The sequence below is a fragment of the Sycon ciliatum genome, chromosome 1, assembly GCF_964019385.1.
Source record: "Sycon ciliatum chromosome 1, ocSycCili1.1, whole genome shotgun sequence".
Classification (NCBI taxonomy): domain Eukaryota; kingdom Metazoa; phylum Porifera; class Calcarea; order Leucosolenida; family Sycettidae; genus Sycon; species Sycon ciliatum.
The window spans coordinates 87,416,360-87,435,581 of NC_088643.1; the positions used below are offsets into that span (position 1 = coordinate 87,416,360).

The window sequence follows — 19,222 nt, forward strand, 5'->3', positions numbered from 1 at the left end:
GCTGGCGGCCTGGCGCCAGATTAGATATCCATCCAGCTTGCACATTTTTGAAAACAACACAAAAAAAGTCTCGAAAGACTGAAATCGGTCGATCGACCGTCTTGACTTTAGCTTTGCCTGTCGAACCTTTTGAAGGCTGCGGCCTGGGGCTTTGAATTATTCTGAGCACGAAAGCAGGGGCAGCTCCGTGTAGTCGATTTTGGTCTTGCATGTTGCTGTTAGAAATGTAGAAGAATTACGTCCCGTGGATTGCTGAGACCGTAGAGCAAAATGGGGAACGAGCAGAGCGCTGGAGCTGCGAGGGGCAGCCTCCCTCAAGGCATGCAAGCAATGGGCTCGCAGCTGCAAAGGAAATTTGCGAAAGGCGTCCAATACAACAGTAAGTTGACGTGACAGATTCGGACATAAATATTAGGACAGCAATGAACCATGAGGGGGGATGCTGCTACAGGCCAAGAAACTTCCACATTCGAAACTGAGAGATTTACTGTGTAGACGATAATAATTTTGATTGCTTAAAGTGATGAACTAAGTCAGTGTAACATCAGGGCGCAATTACTAGTATGTAGTGTTTGCATTACATGTACTTGCAGTGTAAGAGTATTATCGCGGAGGCCTGCTATGCAAGAATGAAGCAAGCTGTCCAACATCATCGTCATGGGACCGCAGCACATCCACGCAAAAAGCATACGATTGCAATGTCTCCCATATGGACCCTGTGCATATGGGCGGTCCACGGGGTTGTCCTCGTGACCCTGTGAAAAATTGTAATCAATGGAGATTATCCGGGGCTTGGTTGGCACTGGACAGGTACGGAAGGGTGGAAAAATAGTTTAAAAATACCCAGATTGGCATGACTGTTTCAGGGTTCTAGTCAAAGGAGGGTGTGGGGGGGGGGGGGGGAGGGGGGCAGCCCCCCATTCCTACTCTGATTGAGTGCCCCTGTGAAGATGTGGTCCCGACCTCCCCCCCCCCCCCCCCCCCCCACACACACACCCATGTTGACGCTTGTGCTTTTCAGGTAATTCAACAAAATTGCAGTCGATAGTCACTAACAGAGGGTTCATAAAGGCACACTTATCTGGGGGTGAAGTCGGGGTCCCCCCCCCCCCCCCGTTCATTGCACTTTGCATGGCAAGACAATTTGGGAACATGGAAAATGGGTTACGGGGCAACTACTAACTATTCCCCCCCCCCCCCTACTATTTTGACCTGGCTAGAACCCTGGGTTTTGTCCAACACACTTGTGAAGTCAGAGAGTCTCTCTGAGTGTCCTTCATTAGCTTCATCCAAAAAGACAAGTGCCCACGCTGCCCCTAGGGTCTGTCATGCCGGAAATTCACTGTTTTCGTATACACTTCGTTCACAAATTGTTCTCCGCCTGTTCTTCTTGAAATCAGCATCGTGTTTCACCGTAAAGTGCCGTTGATCCCCCACCACGGTGTCGCTTCCCAGTTTTACTATTACTTCAAGTAGATAAAGACTACTCGGTACAGTTTATGTATAGGGTGCAATAACATCATGGTTCTAGCCAGGTCGAAATAGTAGGGGGGGGGGGGGGGGGGGGGGGCGGTTACCCCGTCTCCCATTTTCTGGAATTGTCTTGATATGCAAAATGCAATGTGCAGGGGCAGACTGGATTTTCGTTGAATGGCATGAAAACACAAAAAGCAACGAATGAGTAGGGGGGGGGGGGGGTGCTCAAGCAGAGTAGGAGGGCACTAGCACCCTTGATTAGTGCTAGTGTATGGCCGTCATGCTTTAACCATGCATAGCTGCACAGGCAGTTGTGCACGATGCGAATGCCGGTACATGTAGTTGTGTTCAACTGACATGCTGTAATTCTCCCTGAGAGAAGTGGTTTAGTCGACCGACATGTGTGACTTCATGTATACGTGTGACTAAGTTTGTGACTATGTGTTCCTGTGTGTCTGATGCATGCTGTATTGATGCAGTGAAAGTCATCATCAAGGGAGATCGCAACACTGGTAAAACATGCTTGCTCAAGCGGTTACAAGGAGAGAAATTCTTTGAATCGTATGTGCCGTCACAGGAAATCACGGTATGATGCATGTTCAACCGATGCGATTTTTTTAATACTCTGGCATCTTTAATACTTGGCATGCAGTAGTGCGGGTTTGTGGAGTCTGACCTGCAGACTAGGACCTTGCAGTGCTCCAATATGCTGCTAAGTGTTTGTGCTGTTGGGGCAGTTTACAACCTAGTGCCTTGTGCACTTTTTGTCCGATTTACCAGGGCAGAGCTGTACACGAACGGGCGTCGCGGCGTGAGCTTAAAATTCTGTATTGCATTTTTTGCCACCTGCTACACCATCATCCTTGCTTGGACTTCTAATCTGGAATTCAGTCAGACCAGTTTGACTGCATACATTCATTTCGGTTTACACGAATACATCAGATGAGGTGCGTAAACCCAGTAGTCGAAGAACATGTTGCGGTGCATGCAAATACAGTCGAATGTCACTTATCCGACCACTTCGGGAATCAGGCATGTTGGATAACTGAATATGTTGGATAACTGATATCATTTTTTATGTGCACATATGGCTGGATTTCACTGATTTATGTACACAATACCCGAATATATTCATGCATATTCATGAATTGCTCCATGTACACATACATGTTAGCATACTTGACCACATCTACTTCAAGTAAATGCGTATTACACCGTATAATATACAAAAATAAATAAAAAATTAGAATTTTACTGTTGATAATCATAAAATTACCACTCCGGGGCTTGTCGGATAACCGACGTGCTCGGATAACTGGTGACCGGATAAGTGACATTCGACTGTACTGGTGTATACAGTATTATAATCCCGTTCCATACAGATTCCTGCCGGTTACTAAGGAAACCTGATGTTGCCAATAAGCAAGGTCTGGATGTACACATGTGATGTAGTTGTACAGGTTACTGGTATATGTAATCACATCCACAGAAGAACTCAGATGGTGAGCCAAGGAAAAAAATTGTAACAATGAAATTGTGGGCACAAGTTTTGCTAGATTGTGCACGTCTGACTGTTCAAAATCTGGTTTAGTTGGTGGACCCGATCGCATAACTTGTGCCCACAATTTCCATCCACAGAAGAGCCGTTATTTACTATCCGGACTTGGCCTCTAGCTGAGTTTCACAACCGTGAATTTTTGTCTGCATGCACTTAGTTGTTGTTGCTGCTGTTGCTGTTTTTGTTGTTGCTGTTTTTGTTGTTGCTGCTGTTGCTGTTGCTGCTGCTGCTGCCGCTATTGTTGTTGTTGTTATCGGCGGCGGCGGCGTCATCTTCGTCGTCATTGTTGTCGTTGCCATTCTCAATTTTCTTTCCGATGTTACTACAACGGCTGTGACTATGACTTGTTCATGAAGGCTGCCAGCATCCACTGGAACTACAGAGGTAAGAAACCCAGTCATGCCAATGTCACAAAAATCCTTGCCTGCATGTATGCACAGTACTCAATGTCTATACAGTAGTGGCGTAGCGTTTTGCACAAGAATAAGGACGACTTGAGGACGAATATTGCTGCGACTTGCTCTTCCACTCGGTAGGCAATCATCAGGTAGCGGTGTCTGATATCAGGCTATCTCATGCTTTTGTCCTGCAGGGGTGTGACAAGTTGTATGCAAGGCTACGAACCAGTTGAATACATTGGCGTGACCAAGTTGTATGCAGGGGTGTAGACAAGTCTGTACTCATCCTCTTTTGCGGGCAAAATGAACACAATGCAGGTAGATTTTCAACACAATGGTACCATGTACATATACAAAGTAAGCAAAGGCGGTACATTTACAGAAGAAAAGTGAGCCGAAAGTGGGCGGTGTAGAAGTAGCAGCAGATCAGAGTGTGTTGAAACGGATGAAGGGCTAGGAACGGAGGAACTTGAAGGGTATGGGGGGGGGGGGGGGTCTTTATTTATGAACGACCCCATAGCAAGCCTATAAGCTAATGGTTGTGTACTCAAGTGTTACCCATGTTTGTCTCCTCTTTGTGTGATTTCCTGAAGCCATTCTCATGGAAACTTGCATACTTTCCTACCACTGGAGTCTCTTCTATACAACTGTCTGTCTTCTTCTTTGTCTCTTCCATGTAGCATCAGATGATGTTGTGAAGGTTGAAGTGTGGGATGTCGTGGACAAAGGTTTGTGCTATTCTAAGACAATCCAGAAAGCTCCAGAGCCACTTCTCCTTTTTTGTTTTGCTGATTCTGTTCAATCTCCCAATCCTGGAAGGAGCCGAATTTTAGTTTTCGGCTGAGTTGTGCCTGATTGATTGCTAAAGGACATGTTGCCTTCTCTTATGCAGTTGCTGTTGTCTACTTAGTTTATTGGGATTTGTTTGCTGGCGGTTTTTGTTCTGTAGGTGCTGCAGCACAGCGCGCCCGAAGCGCCTCACTGAAGCTGCAGAATGAAGAGGTTGCAGCAGAACCGGTAAGCCAGTTAACTTTGCCAGTGCATGACGTTGCCAGTGTGTCTGAATCAGTTTGTGATGTTTAATCTACTCCTGCGTGCTGTGGAGTTATTTGTATAATTCTGTGCCTTTGTCCATTTGTCCATCCATTGGCATAGGCGGACTCTGCTTCTCCGAATTTGGATGCTGGCTTTGTGGATGTCTACAAAAACACAAATGGAGTGATCATGATGATGGACATTTGCAAGGCTTGGTAAGCAGTATGTTACAACACCATTGCCGGGTGACCTGTGAAATATTTTCATGTTTGCCCTCGCTGGTTATAAATGCTGTTATGTTTCAAAATTACATTGGATTTCCTCATTTGTCCACGGGACGTTTGCGAAGACACAGTGAGAACCTTTGCCAAATGTCTCTATCTGTCAACAGCTTTGTGACTAGCATCGTCCAATGGCAGCACATGTACTTGTACCAATAATTGGAAAAGCACACCTATTCCCTGACTTTCTTTCTTCTGATGCCATTAATTTTTGTGCTTTTGGCTGTCGGTTTTGTGATGGTGTTTACACAGGACATGGAAATATATTCAGCGTGAAATTGAGCAAGTTCCGGCGCACGTACCAATCATTATACTTGTAGGTGTTTTCATGTTCCTGTCAATGTTTTGACATGTGTTTCTTTCTGTAGGCATGCCTCCTACCTGCATCTTTCCGCCTGTGCTTGAATTATCATTTGATGTCGCCTGAGTTTTACTGTTTGTTGCTGATGGGTGGCTGTGAATGTTGGATTGGTCATCAAGTGAGCTGTGGTGGGCTTACCCATAGGCTCTGCCTTTGACACCTTAGATTCAAGAAAGGTGGCAACATCCCAACAGGTGCGGAAGACGCTAAATTTAAGAAATCTCAGTTCTCACCCGAGCCATGAAACATAACGATTATCAAATCAACATACATGCAGATCCATGTTTCATGCACTGTTTGGGTGTCAACCTCGCGAATAACAACCTCAGGTATAACAACAACTCACGAATAGCAACACTTTTTCAGACCTAGTAACCGTTTGACTGCATATTTTCAACCTTGCGAATAACGACAACTCGCAAGTATCAGGCTATCAGCACTTTTCTCGAGCGCCCAATTGAGTGTCGTTATTCACAAGGTTGACTGTACTTCCAAGTATCAACATCAGAGTGATTTTGTACTCTGCAAAATATTGAACATTCCTGTTTTGTTTGCACTGTGTGGCAATGTAGGGAAACTTCCGTGATATGGGCGAGCACCGCGTTGTGGACCGAGAAGAAGTGGAATATTTTCTCGGGTCACTGGACAGGTAGGTATCATTTGATGTTATTGATGTGCTTGTCGGTGTGGTTTGGTATGTGTTGTGAAGGAACCTGAATAGGCACTAGAGCTAGGTTCCTGATTTCTGATATTCCCTTTAGGTCATATCTTTTGTTGCTGATGCTGTGGCAAATTATGTCTCTCTTTGCTGTTTTCATTAGACCTGAAGAAGCTGGTGAAATCCGCTATGCTGAAGTATCAATGAAAAATGCCTTTGGTCTCAAGTACCTTCATAAGTTCTTCAACTTGCCATTCCTCAGATTGCAGGTATGCTGATTGTGCTGTGTTCTGGATGGTTGAATTGCTTTCTCACTGAGTCACAGAGTGTCTGGATATAGGTTTCAACTGCCTAAATTTAGAGCGCTGCTATCTGTAGATTTCTGGTGCTTGCTCAGAGCTTTGTACTTTGGCATATATTTTCTCTTTTGCCAGCACTACTACAGTCCATTTCAAAACTATAGACGCGTAGTGTTTTGCAAAATTCGATGGGATTTATTTTAATTTTTTTAGTTTTTCTCCAGATTCCGTCTCTGCATCGCTTCACAATTCTGGCTATATACTTTGTTTTCGCTACAATTGAAGTTTATTTTTAGGCCAGGTTTTCCGGTTTTACATGTAATTCCTGTTTTGAAGGGTTTGACCAGTTTGTTTCGGATTTTTGCTCCTGCTGAGACAGTGCTGCGCCCAGACCATCGCGGGTGCATTTTTGTACGGGTCCTGGTAGCCTCGTGGTTTCGATCCGTGATTTCCAGTACAAGTGTGGCCGTGGGGCATTCGAATCCCATCACGCCTCCTGCCTTTTTTTTCTCTTCTTTTCTGCATGTTTTGGATCTTGTTGGGTGAAATACAGTAGGGATGATAATTATATTTTCTCTTTTTGATATGATTTGAGTCTCCCTGTTCTCTTCGCCTGACACAACGAGTGACAGTGGTTTCACTCACGCCAGTTGCAAGGTGAGTTCGACGCCGAGGATTTCGGATACTCAAGCTTCGATCAAAATCCAGCTCTTGTTCGAAGAAACAATGAACACGACTAATCATATCTTTCTCGGCATCACTGAGATTCTTACGGGCCTTGGAAGCCATTACAGTCAGGCACTCAGAAAATGCAAACAAGAAGAAGATTCATTTGAGACTTTCATTTCTTTTGAGACTTTCCTCACACCTATAGTACCTTTTCATTTGCGACTTTGCGTGTTTTGCATCTTTTGTATTTCCCGCGGCGACGAAGAAAAACCTGAAAAACACATCTGAAAACCAGAAAACGCTCAGGCAAAACTCACGGCTGTCGTGCGCTACAGTACGTACGACTCGTACGTATGAGTTCACGCGTCTATAGTTTTGAAATGGACTGTAGTTAGTCGTTTAGTAAATGAACATGATCCTCTACAAGGGCCTGTTTTTTGCTATCTGAGGACTTTGACCAGTGTTGATTTCATTGACAATGGTGTGTGTGAGGTCCAGCATACTCTTGTGCTCATCAGTCGCAGCAGATGAACCCATGGGAACCTGTCTCTTGGTCCTATACCTGTTTGTTTACTTTCCCCATCTGCACTCCACTGGTTCTTGCATGTAGAGAGCAACATTACTGGCACAGCTGAAAACAAATGAAGACGATCTGAACAGCACGCTTGAGGAGCTCAACTTCCATCTGGAGTCAGAAGAACAGAACTATGACAGGTAAGCTGAGGTAACCTTTCCTAAGTTACCTTACATAGTAACATTGCTGAACTGCATTGTGTATTTGTTTGCACACACATTGCTGCATCAGTATACACACCTGGACCACTTCCCCTTTGGATATTTTGCTTGCTTGCAATTGATGTATCGCTTCTGTGGCAGGGTATGCTACTTGACAGTATTGTAGGAATAAGCACTGTCCACATTGTGAGCAGCCATTGGCACTTGGTGAGGAGGGTTGGATTAGCTGTGAGGATTTGTGCTGATGTGGGTCGTTCTAAAACGTGATGTCTGTGATAGGTGTGTAAGAGCGCTGCCCTGGCTTCTCAGCTACCTACATATCAAGACAAAGTAGATTGCAGAGACCAGACCTGATCTGTTACCTAGACTTATATGCTTAGTGCTATGTGTTTTTTTGTTTCCCGTTTCCAACTATCCCTCAAACTGATCAATGTTTTTGTTTGTTTTGGTTTTTGCTTCGTTATTTTCCTTGTAGCTTTGTGCAAGGCCTTGAGAAACGCCGCAAGGAGTTCGCTGACCACTTGGCTCAGCAGAAGGCTGCAGAGGCAGCCGCTGCTGCTGGCCCTGACGAGGCATCTGCAGCAGGGACAAGAGCAAATGCAGGTGCCACACAAGCCACAGCCACTGCTCAGAGGCCATCCCCAGCCACTGCTCAGAGGCCATCCCCAGCCACAGCAGCAGCACGATCAGCACAAGCCACACCTGCTGCAGCTTCGCGGACTACACCTCGTAAGACGACCTTATGAAGTATTTTTTTAAGAGAAAAAATCTGTCAAAATGACAATTTTCAAATATCCTACATGATTGTATTTGTTTGGCGAACTCCATTGCAGCTGCCTGCACATTCCCTAGTCTGAACACTCGCGTGTGGTGTCTTCGCTGCGAAAAATCTCTCGACGTTCGCCAAACGTTCGGGCATGGCCCATCCTCATGTAATTAAGTTCAGACTAGGTAATGTATTGTTGTGAATTGTCCTCTGTGTTACTGTGTTAATACTGGTGTTGGTTGACTCACCATCACGGCATCAGTATCATCCTTTCCGAGCTTTGAAAGGAGCATGAATCTATTGACTACTACAGCGTTTTAAAGTGTCAAGTCGGTGGAATAGCGCAAGGTCCAGTGTGGGGAGCAACCCCTTTCCTAAAAATCATCGCTGAAGTCGGGACTACTATTTCGTACGACAGTGTTGCTCAATGAAATCCAGTCGCGTCACTCAAGTACGTGCCGGGCGTTGCGCAGCCCTAGACTTGTGAACACTGGGCTACGAAATGATGCCAAGGCGCAAACTTGAGTGACGCGACTGGATTTCACTGAGCAGCACTGTAGTATTAGTTGGTGAGTCAGTCTTTCAGCTGCTGATTAGCTAATAAAAACTGTTGATGCTGACCATGGGTTCCTCATGTTGAAAGAAGATGGCCAGACAGGGGGGGGGGGGGGGGGGCACTAGCAATGTTTCGCTATTTCACCAGTCATTTTTTCCCGGATAGCTGGGCTGTAAAGAAACGGTGGCGGTGTGTGAATGTGTTGTAAGTTTTACACTGCATGATCATGTATACTAATTTATTGTTTTCCTACTGCTTGCTGTGTTTGCTGTGTTTCTGTGTTGTGGTGCTTTTGTGTCTGCTGGTGCAGCGACCGTTGCCCGTGCTGGCGCTGCTTCTGCACCACCACCGAGCACCGCCGCCAGCACTGCAAGTGCAGCAACACCAACACCAGCCAGCACAACTGCCACTCCCCCCTCGACTGGTTCATCCTTTAGTCAACGCTTTGCATCAAGGCTGGGATGGAAGAAAGACACAACGCCTGCTAAGCCAGGTAGGAATGGTTGGCCTCGGGCGTGCCAGTGTTTTCAATATCGTCCGCGGCTTGTCCAGATAAAGCCTGGTTTCGATGTTCATCCATTGATCAGGCCCTTTGCGGTCTTTGAGCACGGGTTGTCTCTGAAGCCAGATTGACAATTGCACATAGTCACATGTGAGGCCATAGAACAGTGGCACCCTTGGCGGTGGCGGTCTTGTGCATGACTGGCGGAAGCAGTTTTCAATTGGTCCGGCAATACACCAGTCTTTCATACTTTGTGTATGATATGTAAGGTACACATGACATCAAAGCAACCTGGGCTCGGCATGACACCCTGCCCAGCTGGAGCTTTGCTGCATTCTCTGAGCTGCTCCTTTTGTCTGTCGTGCGTGTGCTACTGAAAGCATAAGCAGAAACATGTATTCCTTGTTGTCTGTTTGAATTGTCTTTGTTTTAGCTGATGGTGCTGCAGCTCAGATTGCTGCTGCTCGGGAAGCCAGATTACGCAATCCCAAAGCAGACGTTGCAGAGAATGTGGAAGACTTTGTCCCAGAGGGTGGCCTGAGTGATGATTTCCTTGGTGATGATGCAACACATACATCGGCAGTGGCATCGACAAGAGCAGTAGTAGCACCAGCAGGTATTCCAGAAGATGATGATGACGATGACAGGTAAGTAATATTTTAAAATTTTGAATATGTCTTTCTACAGATTGCTGTTGGATTGCGTATAATTATGTGTCCCGTACTGAGTACTAGTATCCCTTCGTGCAGAATTTTCTGTTATATTTTTCTTGTTTATGCTGTACGTGGAGCACTTTCTTTTGCCACGTACGGTAATGGAATTATCAGCTTCTCTTGCTGTGCAGCCTTCTTCTCCATAGGCATATTGTGTATGTGTGTGTGTGTGTCTGTGTGTGTGTGTGTGTGTGTGTGTGCGTGCGTGCATGCGTACGTGCGTGTGTGTGTGGGTGTGTGTGTGTGTGTGTGTGTGTGTGTGTGTGTGTGTGTGTGTGTTCACACGCGTGTGTACATGTCTCTGTGTATGTGTACAGTGATGATGGCCGTCCTGCAGTGGCAGGTTTCGATGACGTTGACTCGGATGATGTAGCTGACAGTGCTTACACATCACATGTGACTGCTGCTGTGGAAGATGTGTCCGATGACGATGATGATGTTCCTGCACCTGTCATCGCTGCAGATGATGATGATGTTGATAGCGTGCCTGAAGTCAACTCAGCTGTTATGGTTGCGGATGAAGACTTTGACAGTGAGCCTTCTCCTCCACCGGTGAGAAAGGTAACAAAGGCAAAACCCAAGTCCTCAAAGCCGGTAGTCATTGAAGATGTGGTTGCCGAAGATTTTACCGAGCCATCACCTCCAAGAACTAAAAAGACAAGCAAAGCTGCTACTGCCCCGAAAGCCAAGTCTTCATCTCCACGAGCATCTCCACAGGTGGAAGCGAAAAAGCCTGCCAAGAAGGCGGCAGCAGCAGTAGCACGTGGTCCGTCCTCCAGCGAACCTTCCGACAGCGAAGATGGTGGAGGACCAATGGTGGCTCCTCTTGAAGGAGACAGTGACGATGAAGTTCAAGTCGAGAAAGTCATCCCTGTTGCGGAAGATGATCTGGGTCCAGATCTACAACCGGATTCTGGTGGTACTGGATTCATGGACCATTGGCTGGATGGTGGAGCTCTACCAGCAACTAAGGTTAGCTGTGAAACCTGCTTGTTGGGAGAGCACATGCACAAGAGTATGAAATACATGTACCATGTAATGCTGTGAGTCTGTGTCTGGACTTGGAATCCTGCCAAGCTTTGCTGTTTTCCCATGTTTTGTCTGTCTATAGTTGTCAGGCATGGGCCGACCATCCCTACTTTTGCTCTGGCAGTTTTAATGCCGTACAGTACCGTTCTCTCTCTCTCTCTCTCTCTCTCTCTCTCTCTCTCTCTCTCTCTCTCTCTCTCTCTCTCTCTCTGTCACTCTCTCTCCTCTCTCTCTCTCCTCTATCTATCTCTCTCTCTCTCTCTTTCTCTCTCTCTCTCTCTCTCTCTCTCTCTCTCTTGTTTCCACCTTGTGTCAATAGTCTCTCTGTGAAGTGACTTTGGCATACTAACATTAGTACATGGTGTCATACCGATGCATACACTGTAACTACGTAATGTACAGCTGTGGCTGTTTAGCGACAGCCATGCCAATGCACCTTTGCAGGCATTCCGGACGGTGGACAGGACCATGCACAGTCCAGTACGGCGGCATCAAGTTTTGGCCGTTCTCACTCGACAGCCAAGATGTTATCCGCACCTCCGCTGGAGAACCAACTGCATGCTGGGAAGTGACACAGCCTGGTCATGGATAGCCTGGTGGAGAATAGCATGGTAGCAATGAGAAATGCATCGGACACAGTAACTTGTCGTGTGACTATGCTAGCCTTAGATACTAGCTGGGCTCCTTTGGGAGCACTCACTTCCTAGTAATACTGTTGTTATTGTTGCTGCGGTGGTCATTGTCATTGTTATCTTTTGCTGCTATCTTTCCTCCATTAGTTTGAAGAGCCAGCACAGCCTGTTTCAGCAGTCAGCCTTCTCTCCAGTGGTAAGGTGTACATACATGTACTCTATATACTTACATCCTGACTCTTCTCAGGCGTGTAGCTCATGTATAATCGGCATAGGCCGGTCACCGCACCAGCAAATGGCCGTCATATGTACTACATAGTCACAATAGGCAAAATGGCACCTATGAAGTTGCCGATGGTACATTGTCACCACACCACATATGCACAGTCTGATACACGGTCACCACACCACGGATGCGCGAGCTACGCCCCTGCTTCTCCTAATGTGTTTGTTATGCTGCTTTTCAACATCAGGCACCCAACATTGCATGTAGTGCCCCCTCTCCCCCTCTGGCCTTGCACGAGTGTTTCTCCTGTCACTGCTGTGAAGTTTTTTCGGATCTGGATTGCTGTGTTCCCTGTCATGGTTTGGGTGTGCTGCCGATGTCACTCGGGCCAGGGGATGCTAATGTTGTTTACCTACAGCCAGGGAGTATGTATGTATTTGACTACAATAACTCCCCTAATCCGGGCTGGTTGGGACCAAGCACTGCCCGGAACATGAAATTGCCAGTAACTCAGAACATACATACTTACTGCATGCAAGTCTACTTTTTTCAATGTTCCATTTTTTCTGATTCGGGGCCGTCATTTATTGAAAAGCCGATTTTTGTGACTCTAGAGGGGTCAGAAATGTGCCGGGTAGACGGACGTGCCCGGATTATGGGGTCAGAAATGTGCCGGGTAGACGGACGCCCCCCCCCCCCCCCCCCGGATTATGGGGAGTTTACTGTACTTCCTGCCTACAACCATTGCCTTCAATTTTACGGGCGGCTGTTGAATAGACACTCGTACCAAGATGCTTTCTTTTCCTTGTGTTGCTTCTTTCTCTGTGGTGTGACTTGCACAGAGCCCTTAGTTCCCGATGCCCAAGCGGTAAGTCCTATTGTTACTAGCTCGTGCGTTCTCGTGTGTATCAATGTAATCATTGTTAATGTCAGGTGTGTGACGGAATGTGCAAATATGTTGCTCTCTGAATATGGAATGTATTATTCAGGGTTGTACTTGAAGTACCAGTAGATGATGGTCAGAATCTATCGGCCATCGAAACCAGCTACAGGCGTGTACGAGCACAGGCACTCCTACTAACAATAACTTCCGACTGTTTGTGTGTTGCTCCAGGAAAAGCCCAAAAAGAAGAAGAAAAAGAAGCCTGTTGACGGGGTTGATGGTGCAGCTTCTGCCGAGACGACGGAGAAGAAAAAGAAAAAGAAAAAAGCCCAAGCCAGTGAAGGCGGAGAGGAAGTAAAGAAGAAGCCCAAGAAGAAGAAGTCCAAGGCAGAAACCCAGGACGACTATGGCTTGCTGTGATGTAAGCGGCGGTGTGTTTGTGTTCATATGTTTATACTCGTGCCTGATCTCCCTCGTTGTCTTGTCTCACACAGTGTGGCTTGCTCGCAAAACCAGAACGGCTGGTCTCCATTCTGGCTTGTGGTGCATGTAGTATTAAATAAAGTAGTAGCTCTCGTACTGTTCGTTTCTGTCCCATAATTTTCGGTGTGATCAAGGGAAACTCATGTGTATCCCATATGTTATTTTCTTGGGGAATTGAGCGGCAGAATACTCATCATAGGTTTCAAATTTCATAATAGCATATATTATCTAGACCAATATCTTTTACTTCGAAGTACGTTCATGTACATGTACATACCATCCAATTTTCCCAGGCGTTTTTGTACTAGTTTGTGACGATGAAAATTTCGCAAATCTGTTACCATTTTGATGATTCAGTTATTCTATTTTTTTCCTCATAATGAACTGAAGTCCTACCCAGGGAATCAACTCTCTGGTATTATCATAGAGAGACGCTGCATAGTTAACATTATCATTTGAGGCAGTTTTTGACTGTTTGGCTGTCAGGCTGTATAGCCATATTCCATGTAATCATACCTGTATCACATCAATTTTGTAATGGGCGACTACCACTGTTCGATCTTCTGGTCTGTTTTTTGCTTCCATTAGTAAGCGTGTCAACTTTGCATCTGGACATTGACCGCCTTTTGACTTCGCTCTGTTTTGCTGAGGTGGGTGTGTGTGTCACCGTGTGCGTGTGTGCCAAGGACTGAGAGGAGTGTGTGTGGGGGGGGGGGGGGGCTTTTTGGTAGAGAACGTTTTGTATGTAGTCGTAACAGTACAATGTCATGTAACGTACTCTTTCTTGATTGTAATTGTAGCAGGGTTTATGGCACTTCTTCAAAGCACATGACGATTGTAAATACAATTGTAAATACTGACGATTGAAAATACCAAGAGTACATAATGTTATGTACTCTTGAAAATACAAATACGCAGAATGAATATCTAATCATTCGGCCGATACGAATGAATCAAGTATGAATAATCCCCAAAGTGCAACCATTTGTAATACTCATCGTCATCCATCGTGCATTGAGAGAATTTTGACACGTGACAGTAGGCTGACACTGTCTGTACTTTGTAGCTGTACTCTGTAGATCGAGTCTGTTATGTGCGTAGGTAGGCTAGCTCTCCTTGCCACATGCATGCAGCATACAGCACACTGCAGTACTGCCTAATGGATGCATCGATGGCGAAGCAGCTTTTTTGAAGTAGACCCGGGACCGAGGTGACGCCTTGGAGGCGATGTCTCTGCTGAGTTTGTACTTGTGTTTTGTTAGTGAGAGGTTGTAATTGTTAGATCTGTGGGATTCCGCAGTTCCTTATCCACTGGAGCAGCTGAACTACTGTATGTTGTAGTTGTGGAGTCATGTAGCCATGTCGTCCAAGAAACGACCTGGTGATGGAGGAAAGGGCTGGGAGTTTGACTCCTTTGACGATGGTTCCTTGAAGATTGTTGGGGAAGTCCTAATCAAGAAATTTGGAACATTTCTCGATGACTATGCCTCCCAGCTGCGGGACATCGAAGATGCTGTGGACGTCAAGATGGGAGATGCATGGGACTTCAATGTTGACCCCATCCGTCTCCTTGTGGAGCCAGTGGAACAGGCAACACTGCTGGAGTTGGTGAAAACCGACAACAAAGTGCTGAATAAGGTTTTGATAGCGTTAGCAGCCATCTGCTTAGAAGTGAAGCGCTTGAAATCCGAAGCTGAGACAAAGTTCTATGACCCACTGCTCATGTACGGTGATCGAGACCCAGCATCTCTTGATGAGGGTGAGGCACAGATTCAACTTGGACGACTTCTGCCAACTCTTCAGGAACTGTCCTGTTTTGTCAAGAGGTGCTATGAGCTGGTCCGCAATATCATGCACCAGTTGGCATCACTGCATTTGGCGCCAGTGCGCGGTACTGGCGAGAGCGTGATGGGTGTCGCCGGCGTCCATTTCCGCATCGTATACGAGCATCTCGGCATGTTGCTATCTGTCCTGCTTACGTTGGATGAGATCATTGCTAGCAACATTGTGCTGAAGGACCACTGGTCACAGTACAAACGTATGATGAAATCTGTGCATAGTCAGGCATCTCGCTTTGGTGTCGAAGACCAGGAGCTTCGGCCATTTGAGAAGCTGATGCAGAGACTCGAGGGCGAGCTCATGGATGGTCTAATTTTGGCTAACTGCTTGGAACAGCCATTCGATGAAGGGCACATACTTGTTTCAGCCAATCCGACACTGATGGAAGAGTTTCTAATCAACATGAAAGCTATCTTTGCTTACCTTGAAGCGCGTATCGGTGAGAACAATGAGATGGAACAGCGTTTCCAGTTCCTGTCCCTGTGCCTGCTGTTCACGTTGCACTTCCAGGTATGGCGAACCGCAGACAAGAAGTTCTTTCTGCAAGTCTTCAACATGTACAAGAAGCTACCAGCGATTCACCTGTGTGCCAATATCGTTTGGTTTCCGAACGACTTCTTGCTGCGCGCCATTCCCAGCCTGATGAAAGTGGTGGACAAGAAGCACATCAATGCACTCAATGCATCGCGCACACAGTGGCTGACGAGCAACGGACAGAATCTGACAAGAGATGCGCACAACTACTACCTACAGGTGACGCAGTGGGCAGTGCGTATGGAGAACACGCTACGACGAGGCAACTCCCTCGCCGAAGACCTCAGCAACCGCGCTGTTGTCTTCATCACCGGCTTGCTCTACGCATACCAACTGTCCCATCATGTACGGACGGTAATGAACCTGCACGTGCGTCTGCAGAAGCCCATGAACAAGTCCTCTGTCCTTGCTCTGTGTCGCATGGTGGAGCTGATGAAGACCGTTCAATTCACCTTCCACCGACACAGCATGTACGTAGCCGAATCAATCACTCAGATCATCCAGCACTACAACTTCAACCTGCTGACGATCATCGGTGCTGCCAAGAAGCGTGTTACCTCCGACAAGCGCTACTCTGACCGACGTCTTGACGTGCTGGCAGCCGTCACTTTGTTGCAGACGATGCTGAACGGTCCTGGTACTAGTGAGCGCCTCGTTGTGGCGCAGCTAGCCATGTCTGTCATGCTGCAAATGAAGTTATTGAAGGACGATGAGCTGGCTATGCTGATGGATCGCATTCGCAAGATGGAGGCACTTGTAGAGCTGCAGACGTGGCTGTCACATGCATCCGACTGCTCTTTTCTCTACTGGCATCGTGCTATTGTACCTGTCTACCTGAACCACATATTTGAGAATCCGGAAGATGCGCCTCGTCTCCACTACATGTTTGCTGCTCTCCGTGACTGCGGGCTACCACTGCGGCATGCAGTCCAAGAGGAGCAGCCTGACTTTCTGCTGCGCGAGTTTGAGAAGTGGGTCGAAGGTCTCATGGAGACGCATATCATCCGTTCGCTCTGCACCAGCATTGAGACGGACCTGCGTCTGCACATCCACTCCAAGTTTGGCCTTCAGCTGGACAGTCGCAACCCGTTCCGTGTTGGCCACAAGGACCTGTCGGCGCTTCTTCACGTCAAGCCGATCCGCTTCTTCGACACGTTCTTCGACATCTGCGCTCATGTCACCCATTACCTGGACACAACCTTCTACAACCTGACAACGGTAGCGCTCCATGACTGGAAGACCTACAGCGAGATGCGGCACCTGGCTGAGCAGAAGTACAACCTTCGCATGGCCGAACCACACTTGCCCAGCCAGACGCTAGAACAAGGCCTGGACGTGCTGGAAATCATGCGGAACATTCACGTCTTTGTTGCACGCTACAACTACAACTTGAACAACCAGATCTTCGTGGAGCGCAGCAGCAACAACAAGCATCTGAACACCATCAGCATCCGACACATCGCGAACAGTATTCGCACACACGGCATCGGTATCATGAACACAACGGTCAACTTCACGTATCAGTTCTTGCGCAAGAAGTTCTTCCTCTTCTCACAGTTCTTGATGGACGAGCAGATCAAGGCACGTCTTTTCAAGGATATCCGCTTCTTCAAGGAGAATCGACAGCAGCTCGACCAGCAGTATCCATTTGATCGAGCGGAGAAGTTCAACAAGGGCATTCGCAAGCTTGGCCTCAGCGCAGATGGTCACAGCTACCTAGACCAGTTCCGGCTGATGATCACCGAGATTGGCAATGCGATGGGCTATATCCGTATGATCCGTTCCGGAGGCCTTCATTGCTGCAGCAACGCTATCCGCTTTGTGCCAGATCTGGAAGATATTGTTTCTTTCGAGGAGATGGTGTCGGCAGAAGGCCTATCGGGTGAGAGCAAGACAGCGGCTAAGAATTTGGATCTGTGCGTGGAGACGCTGGCCAAGAATTTCGCAGAAGGCACCGAGTACTTGAAGATGCTGGTGGATGTGTTTGCCTCTTCCTTCCGTGACCAGAAGAACAAGCACTTGAAGAATTTCCACATCATAGTTCCACCACTCACTCTCAACTATGTGGAGTACATGATGTCGGCCAAGGAGAAGATGAATCGCAAGAACAAGTCCGGGGCTGCGTTCACTGATGATGGCTTTGCCATGGGTGTAGCTTACATCCTAAAGCTGCTAGATCAGTATGCCGGTTTTGATTCTCTGCACTGGTTCCAGTCAGTCAAGGCCAAGTATCGACGAGAGAAGACCGAGCTCAGGGCGTCCAGACAGCGTGGCCGAGATGATGACAAGCTGCAGCAAACGATGAGCTTCACTGTCAAACGTCTCGACCAGTGCGAGCAGGAATTTGACCTACTCTTCTACTCTCTCAGCAGCGCTAGAATCTTCTTCCGTGCTGACAAGACGGCCGCCGAAGAAAACGAGGAGAAAGATGAGAAGGGCGAAAAGCCTGCAGGCGATGCTGCTTCAAACCCGCCGGCGTCATCGGCAGATGCACCACCAGAGGCAACACCAAGTGGTCCTCCAGAGCCACCACCCAGTGGTGGTCCGGCGCCTCCACCACCGCCGCCTCCGCCACCTCTACCCCCTGGTCTTCTTTAATGAGAACCTTGAAGATTGTCTTGTGTATAGTAAATATTTAGAATATAAAATACATGGAATTCCCCCCCCCCCCCTCCCCCCTCACACCCATGCACACAACACATGCCTAGTTTTATACAGTTTTTCTTCTTCTATCGTTGTAGTCGACTTCGCTGATGTACATGCATGGCCAACCCAAGCGCGGTCATTGCGTATTCTTGCCATATTTTGAGTGTTTCATTTCTTCATGCCTTATCTAGGGCCAGCCCCATTTATCTGGATTTTTGAATTTTCAAATTGTTGCTGTGGAATTGACAAGCTTGTGCTGACGAGCTCTCTTGTATTATTTTTCCTCTTGGTGCTGTGCTTCCAAAGCGTAGCACTTGTCTTGCTCATCACATCATGCTTACTGTTTTAGAGCCCAAAGAATACCGGTATTGTTGTTGCGAGATTTGTAGTGTGCTTTGCCTGTGCTTTTATGCCTGATTAGTGATTACCGACCTGGCCCGTTGCAAAGACATACAGCTAGCTCTACTATAATAATTATTATGATTATTATTGTCGTGTGCAGACAGCCGTGGCCAAAGAAAACCGACCCACGGGTCAAAAGTACAAATAGTACAATCATTAAATTTTACCAACGTTTCCATTCCAATTCCACACATTACATCCGGGGAGTCGTAACGACTCCCTGGCCTGATAAAAAAAAAAAACTCCCTGGCCTGATCAGTGATTACATATCTGTTGTTTAGAACTACATAATAATTACTTTTGAGTTGAAATTAATTTTGTGGAGCACTTGCGCTAATTGCCTCGGGAAAAAATATTCATTCAGTGTGTGGTGTACCGTACATCTTGCGCAGTCCAAAAACCCAAGCATCCGAGCGCTGGCATGGGCGCTGCTTTCGGCCTTTATTTTTACAACATTGTATAATTATTGTAGGGGTCGGATTTCTTTGACCACGACTGAGCTGTACATCATGGTAGAGTCTAATTTGTAGATCACTTGCAC

At 46.9% G+C, this 19,222-nt stretch overlaps 2 protein-coding genes across 2 annotated transcripts; both read left to right on the forward strand.

Annotated features, from left to right (window-relative positions):
- Positions 1–86: 86 nt before the first annotated feature.
- Positions 87–13,890, forward strand: LOC135806161 (rab-like protein 6). The gene is made up of 17 exons (XM_065320312.1): positions 87–379; positions 1,956–2,062; positions 3,391–3,418; positions 4,113–4,160; positions 4,382–4,449; positions 4,588–4,682; positions 5,001–5,064; positions 5,682–5,758; positions 5,931–6,036; positions 7,346–7,449; positions 7,946–8,199; positions 9,103–9,285; positions 9,728–9,941; positions 10,325–10,979; positions 11,816–11,864; positions 12,737–12,762; positions 13,009–13,890. Exons 1-17 carry the CDS (start codon positions 271–273, stop codon positions 13,195–13,197), a joined length of 2,376 nt encoding a protein of 791 aa, XP_065176384.1. The 5' UTR covers positions 87–270; the 3' UTR covers positions 13,198–13,890.
- Positions 13,891–14,475: 585 nt separating this feature from the next.
- LOC135806162 (WASH complex subunit 4-like) lies at positions 14,476–18,661 on the forward strand. The gene has a single exon (XM_065320313.1). The coding sequence runs from the start codon at positions 14,620–14,622 to the stop codon at positions 18,229–18,231; it is 3,612 nt and encodes a 1,203-aa protein (XP_065176385.1). The 5' UTR covers positions 14,476–14,619; the 3' UTR covers positions 18,232–18,661.
- The last annotated feature ends 561 nt before the right edge of the window (positions 18,662–19,222 follow it).